Source organism: Stomoxys calcitrans, chromosome 2 (assembly GCF_963082655.1).
Source record: "Stomoxys calcitrans chromosome 2, idStoCalc2.1, whole genome shotgun sequence".
NCBI classification, from domain to species: Eukaryota; Metazoa; Arthropoda; class Insecta; order Diptera; family Muscidae; genus Stomoxys; species Stomoxys calcitrans.
The window spans coordinates 2,904,116-2,920,456 of record NC_081553.1 but is presented as its reverse complement, the minus strand read 5'-3'; the positions used below and the strand labels follow the sequence as shown (position 1 = coordinate 2,920,456).

The following is a 16,341-nucleotide window of genomic DNA, read 5'->3' as shown; positions in this document are numbered from 1 at the left end:
CGTCTTTGTCTACCGTCGCATGGCATTTATGAGTATACCACAAATAAGAAAAAGTGAAGTGAATGCACATCTGCTTCCTCAGGATTTTTGCAAATAACTGCCATCAACTTTTATAACCCAAAAATAGTTTGATTAGTTCATTTACCTTTTAAATTTTATACATTGGATTGTTTCGATGCAAAAATATGTATAACGCCTTTGGCCCTTTAGCCCAGCAGTAATTTTAAGTAAAACAAGCTGAAGTAGATTTATTTGTAATTGACATAAAAACAATATTTTATATTTGTTTTCGTTTTGTTTTCCTATATAGTTATGTATGTAGGTAGATACATAGATTTTGTTTTTACAAGTATCCGAATTTGTTTTGTGTGTGTGGTGTGTCGTTTCACGATAACAAGTTTAAAGTTTGCTTTTGTTTATGCAGTATTTTAATTCTTATATTATATTTATTAGAGGTTCACTTTAATGCTATGTGAATAGCACAATCGACGAGCGATCTATCGATCGATCGATCGATTTATTGAAATGGTAATTATAAAGTAGAACTTTTCAAACGGTTTCTTAGAAAGATAAAATAATACATAAATAACAATATACGATTTTTACTTCTATTATTCCAAGTATGTAGATCTAGCTCTTGCTTGGCAACTGATGCCATAATAATTTGTGTAAAAAAAATAAAAAACAAATTACATTTTTGTCTTTAAAAGTAAAATATTACCTTATAAATTAAAGATAGATAGACAGATGGAGAGGAAATAAATAAGAACTCAGTTTCAGTTTTTCTTCTTCTTGCAGAACCAGTGCCAAAGTAAATAAAGAAAATGCCTTAACGAGAAAATAAAAATCAATACTTGAGCTTAAAGGATTAGTTCTAATAAAAAATACATCAATGGTCTTACTTGCTTCATGCTTAGATTTTGTTTGTCTTGTCACCCAGATGATGTTAGCTTAACTAATATTAGGAGAGCCAATAATGCGCAAACAATTATTTTTAATAGGCGTTGAAATTTTGTTTTTTGTTTCTTCATTCAAGTTGTGTGTGGCATGGTGAGGTCTCTTTTGATTTAAAAGTGCTAACAGTATCAGTAACAGAATATTATTGAGCGAGTTTGATTTCAGTTTTAAAGGGTTAGATTTGTGTAAATGTTTTGTTTTAGTAGGTATGTTTTTGTAATGAGAACTGCCTATCGCCTACTTTTCTTTAATAATAATTCAGGACAACAAAACAATAAGCCTAAAGACGTCTCCATGCAGCAGGGCAGCATAAACAACTGATTAGTGATTATCTTGAAATTAGTGTAGCGCTGATTTCCTTCTCCAATTTCGAAGCACAACGAAACTAGTTTGCAGTGTATTAGTTTTTCTCTGTAATTTTATTACAAATTGAGTGTTTTATTGTTATTTCTTTTTAATTTTTTTTTTAAATTATTATTGTTTTGTTTATTTTCTAGAGGGATTTTTATATAACATACATATACATAGTTTTGTTTTAAAAATAATAATAACGATAAAGGGATTTGTTTTGCTTTTGTTATATTACATGACGATAGTTTTCGACCACGAAAAAGCTTTCATCGTTCGCAGTTCTGGGGTGTTGAGGACAAAGGAAATGCAAGCGACTGGAGGATTCCTCAGGGGCAAAACTTTGTTTTGCATATACAATTCAAAGAAGATCCAAAGGAAAATAGAGGAATCTTGGCCAATGTTTTGTTTTGACATGTTGATAACTCGACTCGACTTTTCGGGTTTTTATATTGCCTCCATAATCAAATAGTTGAATAGCATTGCGCATCAGTCCATACTTGTTGAGAAGTAGAAGCGTGCACCGGAAAATCAGTTTTTTTTTTGCGTCTATAGATGCTGCTGGAACTCACAGGCGAGACATCATTTAACGCTGAACGACGGCGACAATGAGTGTTGTGATGGACTTACTGACTGTGTAATTCGTTGGTGTGGGATCTGGGACGCACAATTGAACGTTGTTGATATTTTGTATGTATGTTTAGGTACCATCATACCAAGCATTGCTTTATGTACTTGAGAATCCTCGATCGAATGGACTTTTCACGTCTGTGTGTCTTGTGGTCAAGTTGAGAGTCGGGGTACCAGCTACGGCCGACGACAACTCGCACACGGTTTTTATAGGTCCCGTTGGCAGCGATTGTGGTTGCGTCGTTTGTGTGTTCGTTTCTTTGGGAGTTTTTGTTTCTTCCGTACTCTCGGACACTGGTAACACATAGGCATTGCGCAGCTGTGCCTCATCATTTATGTTGGAAGTTTTGCGTGGTTGCAACATATTTTTGCCGGTTATTGTTGACTTGTACTGATCGCGGTCCAAGCCGCTTAAAAAGAACTTGAAAAACTCATATGTGGACCAACAAATGGCGGTTGCAGGCATTGAATAAAGCACACGTGCAGTCAACCCCTTGAAGAAGCCAAGAGGACCAGCCATGGCGTAAATCTGAAATAGAATAAAAACAAAATCCACATTGAGAAATCACATTGCAATTTGACTGATTGGAAAATAAGTGATGAAACTGTTGTTTGGTGTCTTCTGCTCAGAACTAATTTCTCGTTAATAAGCGCCTAGGTTAACGTCTTGGATTGAAAGGTATTTTCAAGTGCATGTAGCTCGCTTATTTAATTCTTTACCAGCTTTTTTGTTATTCCAAAAGTAAATTGCAAAATAAGCTTTCCGAGTAAAAAAAATTAGTTAACTGAAGCGGCAATTGGTGTGCTCTCTGAAGCCTACCCAATCGGCCTTCTTTTGATTGTTAAACGTCCGGCGATCAGAGGTTATGAAATCGGGTTGTCGGTCGATGGTGAGAATTATGAGGAGGTGGTCTGATCCCATAGAAATGACGGCTTGCCAGGTTACGTCACTCTGGAGATGCCGTGGAAATATCTGGCAAGCTGGCACCTCCTCTTAATCCTAGTGGAGACATTCTCACTAGCTATATTTTTACAATTACATCACTTTTATGTCAATTGAAATCAATTTTAACAAAACAGCACACATTTCTTCAACATTTGGATTTTGATTTTTGTTTGGTATTTGGGGGTGGGTTTCAAACAGCTGGTATGCAGTGAGTTCGAAACTATGGTGATGTTGGAATCTGAGAAAGCAAATTACGTATTTTATAACATTTTTAAAATTACGTTTTATGAAATAAGCATCCGGCCGATACGGGATAACTGCACGGAAATTGGACATTGAAAAGCTGCAAACACAACGGAAGGCAACGGCATACTCCACTCGACTGACCCAAGTGCTTGATGAAAACACTACTTGTTCCGATTGCCCACTCCGTGGAAAATGCCGCGAAATCCGTACTTGGGTACCGGAAGCCTCCTCCAAGAAACCCATGGTACGACCAAGAGTGTCGAGATGCTACTGAAGCGAAAAATGCGGCTTATAGAGCAACCGCAATCAAGAAACGTCTATTCCGCAGAAAAAAAAATGGAAAGACGCGACGTGTGAGCTAATTGAGATGTACAGTAGTCAGAATAAAGTCCGGAAATTCCACCAAAGAATTAAACATCAAATTGATGGCTTTGATGCAGGCGTATCCTCCTATAGAGAGAAAGAAGGAAATCTGATAACTGACACAGATAGAATGCTAAGGATATGGAAATAACATTTTACCACGCTGCTAGTGTCCGACAATGAGGGCGAAGAGGATACCGAGAGGATACAGAACCAATCAATGATGATGGTATAGAATGTTAAGTCAGAATGAGGTCCAAGTAGCAGTGACCCGACTAAAGAACAAGGCAGCAAGGGCCGAAGAGTTACCCGCTGAACTATTTAAGACCGGAGGCGCCACGCTGATAAGGCGTATGCAACAACGTGTCTGCGCAATCTGGCTAGAAAAACGCATACCCCACATGATTGGAACCTCAGCATACTATGACCTGTACACAAGAAAGGAGGCAAGGCGGAATGTGCCAACTACAGAGGAATAATTTTCCTCCCCATAGCACATAAGATACTCTCGAGCAAACTGTGTGAAAGATTAAAAACTAGAGTCAATGAGATATTTGGACCCTATAAATGCGGCTTTAGTACTGGTAAATCCTACAACAAGACACTGATGCTACCCGCGTTGTTAGATGGTTCCGTGGCATGGGTACTTGTGAAAGCAGACGAGGCAGCGCTTGAAGTGTTTGAGAGAAAGATTCTTGGTAAAATATATAGACGTTAATTTGCGTTAATGGAGGATATAGGCGTCGTATGAACCACGAGGTGTATGAGCTGTATGACGACGATAGCATTGTTAGACGTACCAAAATAGTTACACGTATCAAAGCTCCACAAAAGAAGTCTTTTAAAGGCAAACACGGTGGTATACGACCAAAAGCCCGATGGAAAGATCAAGTGGTGTGCAGCAGGCGTGCTAAAAACATTATAGGCCAACACACACACAGGAGAAAGGCCGCCCTTGATCTCATATTGCAAATAGTTGCAAAACCACGTGCCGACATTATATGGTGGAACGAGGATCTTGGCTTGCGGATCGCACAAATCGGCAGATATATGGATTCCAAACTACTTGGATAAACAGCAATGACAGTATGACATTAAATATTAGCTGGCGATTTCAACTACAGAGCGATAGAATATGGGCATGGTAACAACCTACTCAAGATGAAGACGAGTTCTAGACATGATCACAAAAGCTGGATTACATGTTGCAAACAGCGTAAGCCCACGGCAAGCCACCACCAGTGTAGCATGTTCACTTTATTTCAAATATAATTATTGTAAGTGGAAAAAAAACTTGTTGTTGTTCAAACTGATATCATTGGGCTTAAACCTCGACGGATATCGATGACGTTAGTAGAAGATCCTAAACAATCGTAGTTGTTGTCCCGACAATATTCAAATTATGAACGGTCATCTATCCTCGACACGTTCTAGTTAGCCCACGCCCGATGTGTGGCTTTAAGGTGTCTTTGCATGGTTTCATACTACTACAACTTCATTGCTATCAGTGGAAAGTTTTGAAATAAGAATAGGCTTTTTTAAACGAAATACAAAAAATCGGCTTTACTAATATTTTCAGTTGATGTATTTTTAATTTTTTTTTTTATTTTTTCAAGTTGCATAGTTTGAAGAGTAAATGCACGTTTCACCAAAACCATTACATTTAGGAACATGGTGCAAATTTGTCGCATATCTATGACTGCTGACCGAATCACATTTAATCACAATTATAGCAGTTTAAATAGCAAACATTTTTTTCCACACGGGCAAGGGATAGCTATGAGCACCACAAAGGCTGGAACTTTGGGGTCCGCTCTGTGCGGACCTCCGCTTCATCGCTATCACGAGAAGCTTAGCTGTGAGCTTACCGGGCGTTTCCACAGGTTGCGAATAGTGGAATGCTCTATACAGAGTAGCAGCAACGGCAGTCGCGGACAATCAGCGGTAACGGGTGAGAGGTCAGGTGGCACCGGCTCTTGCGTAAGTACTGAGTGCCTTTGATGCTCGATATAACAAGGAGAGTTATTGGCGCCTTTAAATAACCAATGACTTCCATGTTCCCGCGGCGATCGATAGTATAGACCGGAACGAGCTTGCTCGCCTATAAGAGCTTGACGAGGTTAGTCACCTCCACGTGCAAATGTGGCTACAACAACAACAACAAATACGCAAACTCTTCCACTTATTTCATGATTTCTATCCATAGAGCAATACAACAGGCCATTTTCTTATCGCAAAAATGTTGACATTCTTACCTGACTAATAGCTTCCATCATGCCCTTGACAAGGCCAGTCTCCTGTGTATTTAACAAAGTTTTAACAACGTCCAGGGGAGTAGTGATTGCTGCCGCACATGCTCCAGCCGCTCCACCTGCTATCACATGAACTGGAGGATTGTATTTTCGTTCATGATTTAGCTAATGAATATAAAGGAAAAGAGAATTCATACAAAGTAAATTATTTTTTGTTACATCTCAAATATATGCTTTACCAACCCTATTTTGGAAAAACTCATACGTGGTGAAGTGTATTGTCTGATTTGGTATGTTCATTACCAGTTGCGTGGAATAGGAGCGATAGAAAGCTTTAAGCCCTTCACTCTGGTACACACCACGCATGCAGGCCACCACTGATTTGTAGGGCGAGTTGTACATCTGCATCCGTTGTTTAATTACCTCCGCTGGATTTGAAACGGCATCGTGGATAAGTGTGGCTATCACTCCGGAGGCCACTAAAAGTAAGACAAAAGGCAAACAGCTGTACAAAAATCCCCCTCATGAGATGATCACCCCAGACAGACTTACTGTAATTTATGTGATTATGTGTGGTGATTTTAGTCATGAGCTCTTTGGACATTTCATAGGAACCAAAGTAAAGAGCATGCGCTGGACCAGCACCCGCCACAACGGCCGTAACTCCTCTTATAGGTCTGCAAATTTCAAAAGTACCAATTAACAACGCCTCAAACCGATTGTGGATGGAATTGTATACCTAAATATACCCTCTTTTCTAATCATATTCTGAAAAGTTGCTGTGATGTTTAACTTTGAGGTGGCCGGCGATAAACTTTGCATGCGAGTCTGTAATTAGAAGACGATTAGAGCATGTCAATAACAATTAAAAATTGTTTCAAATAGTCGTATATCGTTATGTACTAGACATTGTAAACTTAAGAAAGGAACTCAAGCAAAACCCTTATCTTCAGATAAGAAGACTTCTCCAAAACTAATTAACAAAGAATAAAACTTTACAGAGATAATGTTGACAGCAAAATCTCAAAGTCGTTGGGGATTAAAATATTTGCAAAATGGCGAAAATGCACTGTATTTTATGGACTTCTCGTGTAACGTAGATACATATAGGCCCTGCTTTTCTCTGTGATGTTTAATTATTAAGAGGGTCGTGTCGTCGGGTCGGTGGGCGAGCCAAGGCAATTTGAATTGCATTGTATAAAGTGTTGAGATGTATGTGTGTACTCTGTTCCTTATAAATAAAATCTCAACTGAAATTGTTATCTTCTGACATGATATTTCCTGCAATAACAATTCCCAAAGAATACAACTTTACGACGAGATTATTTATAAACCCTGTGTATTCAACAACATGTCATTGGGTGGCTCTCTCCCAAGATTAATGGAAATTTTGCAAATGTGCGCCTAACTCTAAGGTATATTTAGAAATGATAAAAGGCTGTATCATTGGATCTATGGCAACAAAATCTCAAATTACAACTAACTTTGGACTGCTATAAAAGTCTCTAACATCGCACATACGAAACCCAATATCGATTTTTCCTCTATAGTGTAAACGCTGCTCAAGCTCTACCATATGTACATTGTCATGGTACAGATGGCGAATGTGTGTTTCAACATTCAAGTAGTGGCCGGGGCCAAAGTAAAAAAAAGTCTTTCATACTCGTAATGATTCTCATTTGAATTGTATTTCCAGGCACTGTAAGCTTGGAAGAATCAATAATAACTGGTCGTTTGTTGGTTATACGAAAGATGTACCATGAAAATGATTCATGCATTTACACAGCACGAATGTGTGTTAGTTACGTATGTGTGTGGGACTGTGTACAAACGGCACGATTTTCAGATATATGCTAAGAGTCTGAAATATGTGGGTGAACAGAATAAGAAGAAATAAAAAGTCGGGTGTAGTGTTCTTGCAAAAATATACATATACAATTTTTCCGGAATAAGATGTTTAGCGCAAACACCATAGCAACAAAAAGAACATTTGAAAAATTACCCAAAAATGGATGATTTGAATGTTTTCTAATTGCACAAATGTGTATACCATTAATAATTTAGAAAATCTCTATATGTACATTTGTATTCAATTACTCTGTGCAAGCTTATATTAGCACTAACCCCATTGTACACTTTACCATAATTATAGTTTTTTTTATAATATGACATGCTATATGTAAACAATAATAAAAATAAACTATAATATTTTATCTTTAATATATAAAAAAAACTTGATTGTCATTTAATAGGAGATTTTTAAACGCAATAATTTGTCGATACTTTCCAACATAACTCGCACAACGATTGCAAGCAAGCCCGGTCGTCATATAGAGAAGGTGACCCAACCCAGATAGGCTAGAGAGATTTATATCTGCGAATATTATTATGTATGTCGGAAGTAGTGCAAAGAAATGATACACGCATTTACGCTATGTACCTCTTTAAACAAAATTATGTTGCCCTCGGGTAGAGGAACAAAGCCAAATACATTTTTGTAGAAACTGAAAAACAAATTCATAATCTGCGAAATGTTGAGAAATAAAATTATCTCTCTCTTGATATATAAAAACCCATTCCACCACCCCAGACTTGAAGCAAATGAATATTCAAGAATGGATACAGATTTTAAGTTCGTCTTTCTTAGTGTTATAGTATACCATCTTGTCAAGGGCTACCGTCTCACTGTAATCACGCTGCTACAACAACAACCTCACACATTATAAAACAGGATAGGAATAATATTGATATACGACATTAATAAAGTAAATTGGCAAGTCTACAGCATCAGCATAATTCGCCTGCACTTGACTGGATCCTTTCGTGCAACCACTGAACAGTTTATTCATCGACTACTAAGGACATCCCTGAAAAGATTGTGACGCTAATTAGGGAGCTGTATAGGGATGCTGAAGTTTCAATCCGTTTATTTGAAAAGAGAGCCGATCTCAAGATCGATAATGCAGTGAAGCTGGGGTGCAACGCTATTTATAATTTAATAAGACTCCATCCTAGAGGCATCCTATAGCATTCGCTGGGGTTAGAACGACTTTTTTCCTTGAAGATATCGACAACGCAATCTATTAGACAAGGCGGCAGATATGTTGTGCAAACTATTATCATGGCAGATTGTAAAAACTACTGGTTTCTTAGGAATTTCAATGTTTCCACAAAGAATTAATCACTTAGAAATGTTTATTCCTTCGATAAATCTTTAGTAATTTTCTGAGATTGCAAAATTTTAGCAGCCGTACATTCAGACGTTACCAGATAAATAAAAACTCCAGAAAGATAGGAAACTTGTGGGAAGTTGGACCCTATTATGAATATCGAATGTATTCGAAATTGTTCAAAATTGATCTTAAAAACCTCGGAATAACAGAATTCCTGAGTATCATACGTAGCTATACTGTGTTGTGAATACGAGTACAATATTTATTTATTGTTTAATGGTACCATTTGAATTTAGGTTGTAAATAATAAAGAGACAAATGCGATTAAACCTCTCAAATTGATTTATACTACAAATCATGGAGGTATAAAGCAATTAAAATTGATTTAATTCTTTTTTAATATTACAACAGGCACTTAGTAGGCTTTCTTATTGGGCGATTATTGTACTTTGATTGATTTCTGAACCGCTGCCGCCTCAATCTTCGAAGTTTTAAGCATCGAATGAATTAATTAGAACATTTCTAGTGCTTGATGGTCTTGATTGAAATGGTGTTTAATTAATGCCTCTTTCTGTAAGACGTACATGTCTGAAATACTCGGTGAATTGTGTATTCACAGAAAATAAAAATTCATGAATTAATGAATATTCCTAAAATAATTTTGGTTGTAGCTAGTGTTTTTGTCCGATAATCTAAATCAAACAAATCGAAATTTTGAATATGCATTGAGACTCACTTTATTATATGTTCTGGCCTATTAGCAAAACATGATATATTTGTAGAATATTAACTTACACTGGAGGCCACCGTAGCGCAGAGGTTAGCTTGTCCGCCTATGACGCTGAACGCCTGGGTTCGAATCCTAGCGAGACCATCAAAAAAAATTTTCAGCGGTGGCTTTCCCCTCCTAATGCTGGCAACATTTGTGAGGTAATATGCCATGTAAAATTTCTCTCCAAAGAGGTGTCGCACTGCGGCACGCCGTTCGGACTCGGCTATAAAAAGGAGGCCCCTTATCATTGAGCGTAAACTTGAATCGGACTGCACTCATTGATAGGTGAGAAGTTTGCCCCTGTTCCTTAGTGGAGTGTTCATGGGCAAAATTTCTATTGTATTTGTAATGCTGGCAACATTTATAAGGTACTTTGCCACGGTCTACGGTCGGTTCGGACTCAGCTATATGCTTACTCCACGCACCTACACAAACAAAAATATTTTTTATCTAATAATTTACTGAGAAAACTCAGGGGGTTACATTTTGGGCGTTGACAAGCATATGAAAATGCCAAGGCTGAAATCGTGTCTAGATCATAAAAAATGGAAAAACCCAATTTTCTTTATATACTATATATTGGCACATTTACGTCATGTCAGCACGGATTTATAAGCTTTGTTATTCTCCATTTGTAATTTCTTTATTGTATATATTTTGAATGTTCTATTTGTTTATTCCAAAGTGTTTATTTAAACCAAAGTGATATAAGTTTGCGGTTTAGAATTACATTACAGTTTTTATAGACAAATTGTTTTATGCCCTGAACATTTGTTGCTAAATCGATCCCCGTGACGCTAAAGGTTACCATGTCCACCCATGACGCTGAACTATTGTTTTCGAATTCTGATGAGATTCTACCTTTTAAGCTAAAACCTGAATCGGACAGCACTTTCTGATATGAGGAAAGTCTTCTCGCTTTTCCTTGATCAAACTAAATGGCCACACAAGGGAAAAGAAAACAATTGCTGTGGATATGGCTTTTTAGTATGCTGTGTATTTTCTCGAAGAGGAAACGTGGCATTGGCGATATAACCTGGGGTCACCGCAGCTCAGAGGTTAGCATGTCCGCCTTCCACGTTGAACGCATTGGTACAAAACTCGGCGAGAACTTAAAAAAAATCCTCTCCTTATCCTTTGCGGCAAGCCGTTTAAACGCGGCATTCCAAAGGAGATCATTGAGCTAAAACTTTTATCGGAAATGCTCATTGATATGAGGCAAGTATCGCTACTGTTTCTTAATGGAATATACCCCAGCGGGAGACTAACTTCGCTTACTTTAGGTTTTAGTTGGAGCCTTAAATCAAACACACAAAAATGTTTGCCCATTGCGTAACCACAGCGCCGACAGATAAATCGAAGAAATATTTTGATGTTCTTGGTGAGAGGTTAGTCAAAGAGTTAGCAAAAATTCAGTCATATCGGACCGCATTTTTGTCGCCAACTGGCTCGAGAAGACACATGGGAATAACCTTGGAGTTCGGCCGGGCCGAACATTCTTGTCTATCATTTGTGTACCGTATCAAGCAATAAATTTATAAATCTCAGTTTTAAAGGTGCTAACCGCCTTAGCAATAGAGTAGTCGCCAGCAATGTAATGACAAAGTCAATACAGTTGATACAAAATTTAGCTAGAGAAAATGTATTGCGTGGCCAAGTAGTACGAAGACTTCTTGACCGCAGCTGCAAGCATATCTTAATAAAAGCTGACTATTATTAAAATTGTCAATGGGCACACCAAATGATTTTTGTAGTGTTTACAAAAGATGTGATTTTTTTATTTATGTTATTTTATTTGTTTTTTGCAATTTAATGCCATAAAACTGCGGATTTGAACAAATTACGAAGAACTACTCACACCTAGCCCTAACCGTCAAAACGATGTAAGTGACAAAATTACTGAATATGTTTTTGAATGAAATCCATAATAAAGTACCATTTATATTTTCTTTTCAAATTAGAGGTGTACGCCTGGGTCGTGTCACGAGTGATTCAACGTGAATTACGTGATGGTGGGCAAGACCATATCCCGTTATTCTTTGTGCGTGATCGTAAGTTAGTAAAATCAAGTTCACTACACTAATCACTACTCACGAGAAAATCACGTGCCTATTTCAGTGTATACCCCCATATATAGCCACTTATTTGCTTCTTTCTTTTATGTGTCAGAAATGGTTTCGATTTCTTTCAAACTTTTGCCTGAATTCATAGGGTTTTTTCAACCATTAGTCGTAATGTTCCCGCGAGTCCTGATTTTCTCTCGAGTAGTGCATGAGTAAAATTGTCTTTCGAGTGATCTTCGTAAAATTGTGGTTTTGTGCTTGTTCGTGGACGTGAGCCAAAGCGAAAAGTTCATCCGTAAGCGATTAAAATTTTTGTGAGCGTAAGTGAAACATCACTCACCTGCACATCTCTAATTCTACTACTCTTAATAGTCTTTCTCAAACTAGTTAGCCCATATGTTTTAAGGTCAGGTTATAGTGAATATCACCTCACAGCATTGTTAATTAGTTTAGTTAAATATAAATTTATGAAATATAAGAAATTTCATAAATTTATCTTTGTAATATATATTAGAAATAAATTAATATATATACTACTAGTTTTACATACTGTTTCGTATATTTAAAACTAGTAGTACATGCTGGGTTTCCAATAGAAATGTGCGCCTGAGTGATTTTGCACTTCCGTTCACGAGACAAAACTGTTCACGACTCACGGTTAAACAAATATTTTTCCGTGAAGCGAATAATATTTTGTTTTTCTATCCACCTCAAATCGTACAGAATTTGAACGTACTTATAATGAATAAAAAGCATAGCTCTTTTCATTGTTATGCACCTGTACATAAATTCGTAAGTGGAGAATGTATTCTTGGAAAATATATCAAAAAGCGCATATTCTATCATTATGCTTATTTTTATCTCAGCTTAGAAAACAGCTTTTTATATATTTCAGCCGGTATGGGCTGTAAAATTAAGCAGGACATTGAAATGGGTAAAGTTTTACACCTATGGCCGTATTCACAAATCTTTGACATTACCTCCACATGGTTTGCTGGGTGCCCTGGTTTTGGTGAACTAGTTTATTATCGTGGATAAACATATTTATTCAAACCTAATAAATCATGTTTGGTATTAATTTGGGACGTAATAATTTTTCAGCAAACCAATTGGTACGAAATCTGCACGAAATTCGGATGCTACATCCGACTTCGCATCCAAAATCGTTCCGAAAGTCAAAAGTCAAGTCGAAGTTTCGGAAAGAAATTTTTTGGCGAAACTTCGTTGAAGAGTTCTGAACGACTTCAGAAGTCGGATGTACCTTCCGAAACTTCGTAGGTAAAGAATTCTGAATAGAATATGAATAGACAATCAAAATAAAATCATAGCAAAAATATCTCTTTTAATGTAAAGATATGGGGAATTGTTGTTGTTGAAGATTTTAATCGCAACATGTTCAAAAGTGCTATAGCTGCCTCCGTTCATTCTTCCTGTTCAAGGCTTTGTTTAACGGTTTTGCATAACTGTAGACCAAGGCACTATGACGTTTTCCAGGTCGTTGATTGATTTTATGTTAGTTAGTCAGAGTTTATCGGGTCAAGTTCAAAGCACCGCTATTTCCTACCATGCACTTATTTTCACGTCTTTGGACTTTCCTCTGTATAGAATTGATACTTTCGTGGAATTTCGTGACTATAGGAATTTTGAAATATTGAAATAGATGGTCTAATTTAGTGTAAACATGCTTTTGACTTTTCTTTTTTATTTACGTCTTCGGATGTTAATGCAAAGTGTGCGTTAATTTCTTCCCTTCCTAACAATGAGTACATATGAAAACAGATGATCAATGTTTTCATAATATGTACTCATTGTTAGGAAGGCAATTGGTAACAATGACAATGAATGGTTGAGCTCTAGTATATTCCGATTATCAGGAAAATAACACTTCTGAGAAATGGAGAATATATTGTCGATATAGAAATAAGGCCAAGTCCGTCATTCGGAGTGAAAGGCGGAAATATTATTTGAGACGTTTTAGTGGGCTTAGTTCAGATGGATTGTAGCGTCTTCTTCGAGGATTTGGGTGTGTCGGCGACGATGAATTCTTGCATAGTGGGAACTTAATAGTTTTTTTAACGAGTTCAGTCGTCATGCTTGGGTTTTCTTTCAGTTTTGGGGAGGTTGCCGATATTGCTCTTGCCATTGCCAAGACTAAATCTAGGGCCGTTGAATTGATGGAGTATCAATTAAATTTTTCAATATTGTTTTTCCGTATTTATCAGAAGTAATTTTGGACATAATGAATACCATTTTTGAAACGTTTACATTCCGAGAATGTTGGAAGACAGCTCGTGTAGTGCCAATACCGAATAATTCAAATATCCATGGGCCTGAAGACTTCAGACCTATTTCGATTTTACCCGTCTTATCTAAGGTGTGCGAGATTATTATGAGGGACCAGAATTTTTCAATAATCAACGTGGGCTTCGTAAGGGCCATAGCACTACTTCCCTCCTTTAGCTAACGGACTCGATTAGGTAGTATTCTAATCTTGACAATGTGAGCACCATTAAACTTATCTTATTGAATTGAATAAGTGCACTTCATCAACTGTTCCTCTTATGTCCGGAGTTCCTCAGGGTTCTGCATTGGGACCTCCAAAAATGATAATGAAAAGATTGTTAAGAGCTTTATACATCCGTAAAAACATCTGCCATTGATCCAATTTACCAAATCGGAGAAAAACTCGAAAAAACGTATTTAAACCACAAGATTTCATAAAAAGAAGGCCTATAACCTACTTGATGAGAAGAGTGAGCCAATATAGGGAAAAACGTCAACCAAATTCATGTTAAAGGAGTGAATCGACGATGGGGAGCAAATCCAACCTCTAAAGAAAGATCCACGGAATACAAAAGTCATATAAAACTTTTTTATTTATCCAAAAATAATTATGATCTTAATGTACGTAAACTTTTTTGATATCATTTCCAATAATTTTTATGTTTTTTTCCTATATTTGTACCTTCTTATGAATTTAACGACGATTGAAGTTCAATGTAAAAAAAATCATTTCTATATATATTACCCATTTTATGTGCTAGACACATTATACGTAAAGTTTATTGAGCCACTGTTTTTTGTTATGGTTCTATTGCTAAAGAGGCCATCATGTCGCAGATGTGAAAATCGTGAAATCAGAAATTTTTTTGCCTTGGTTATCCTATTACTAATGCTGGCTACATTTCTGAGGTACTCTGCCATGCTAGAACTTCTCTACCATGGGTTATCGCTAACGGTACGCCGATCGAACATGACGTAAAAAAGGAGGCCCCTTAACAATGAGCGTAAACCTTAATCCCACTGCACTCATTGATATGAGAGAAGTATCCCCTGTTCCTTAATGGAATGTTTCTAAAAGCGTCGAAGGCAAAAGCTGTACAGAATACCACTAAATATGAAATTCTTCACCGGAATAAGGCTGATTGACATTAATCTCTTTGGAAAGCCTGAGCTGATAACTACATCATTTCAATCCCCTGGCAGCCGGTTGTCCGTAACAGATTGACAGTCCTTTCTTCATCGACAAGGGCTGCCGCCTTAGTGTACAACACACTGCTACAACAAAAACAACTAAAGGTGTTACCGGACTATATGTTCTTGTCTTTGTCACTTTTGTGTGTCATTGGTATTTCATTATGTGTATCAAAATTGCCAATTTACATACGATTTATCATTTTTGCTATTACACTAGTATGTTTTTTTTGTATGACATAATCGTAAAAAGTGAGCAAAGGCTGATTTCTTATGGCTACAAATTGTTATAGAGTTGTGAGAAAGCTGTTTAAATCATAAAGTTGTGATAACAATTTAATTTGGAGTTGCTTTCATTCCACTGACCACAAAAACAGCTGATTTCTTTATGTTTTTGTCAGAAAAATAGAGCACCGCTCTAATCGAAAACATAACAGTGCTATTTTGAAAAATGATTATCAACTTTAACAATAGCAAAATTTGACATGTCATAAGACAAAAACATATAATCTGATAACACCGTTACCACATTTCTTCAAAATTTATTAATTAACATTCTCAAACTTGTGATAACATGTAGGTCGATGTGAACTACATGTTAGTGGTTTTCCAATTCGTTGCCCTACCTATGAAGAAGAAGAAATGAATGAGCAAATTTGGTATTAGAGGCTTCTGCACAATCGCCCTACCAAGTATCTCTCTGTGGTTGGTACGAAAACTAAACATTATTATTTTTCATTTGAATATATTGGTGACAATATAGAATCAAACTATCGGAACAAACGTGGGTCAGATTATTTAACTGTGGCATGGGCATGACTGACTCTCTTCGTCGTGTATGCTATACATGCATAGTCATACACACAAACAGACTATTATACATATGTATGTATGTGTACATACCTACATATCTTCTACCTTGTAGCACTTGATAACGTCTCATAAGAATTATACCTACTTATAAAATACAACATGTATAAATACATATCTCCGGATGAAAAGCAAAATAACGCAACAATTAAATAAGAATTATTGATTGGGAACTGTAGTTAGAGCTTTAAATTCACCAATATTTTGTTAAAAATCTACAATTTCCCTTCTGGAGATTTGGGTAAAA

At 36.8% G+C, this 16,341-nt stretch overlaps 1 protein-coding gene across 1 annotated transcript in view; it reads right to left on the bottom strand.

Moving 5' to 3' along the window:
• Window positions 1-243: 243 nt before the first annotated feature.
• The window catches only part of LOC106084360 (mitoferrin), a 29,621-nt gene continuing 13,523 nt past the window's right edge, over window positions 244-16,341 (bottom strand). The window contains exons 2-6 of the mRNA XM_013247983.2: window positions 6,482-6,570; window positions 6,295-6,419; window positions 5,986-6,221; window positions 5,746-5,907; window positions 244-2,464 (exon numbers count right to left, since the gene is read on the bottom strand). Coding sequence (XP_013103437.1) covers window positions 2,033-2,464; window positions 5,746-5,907; window positions 5,986-6,221; window positions 6,295-6,419; window positions 6,482-6,570 — 1,044 coding nt within the window. The 3' untranslated portion in view covers window positions 244-2,032. The remainder of the gene's footprint in view (window positions 2,465-5,745; window positions 5,908-5,985; window positions 6,222-6,294; window positions 6,420-6,481; window positions 6,571-16,341) is intronic.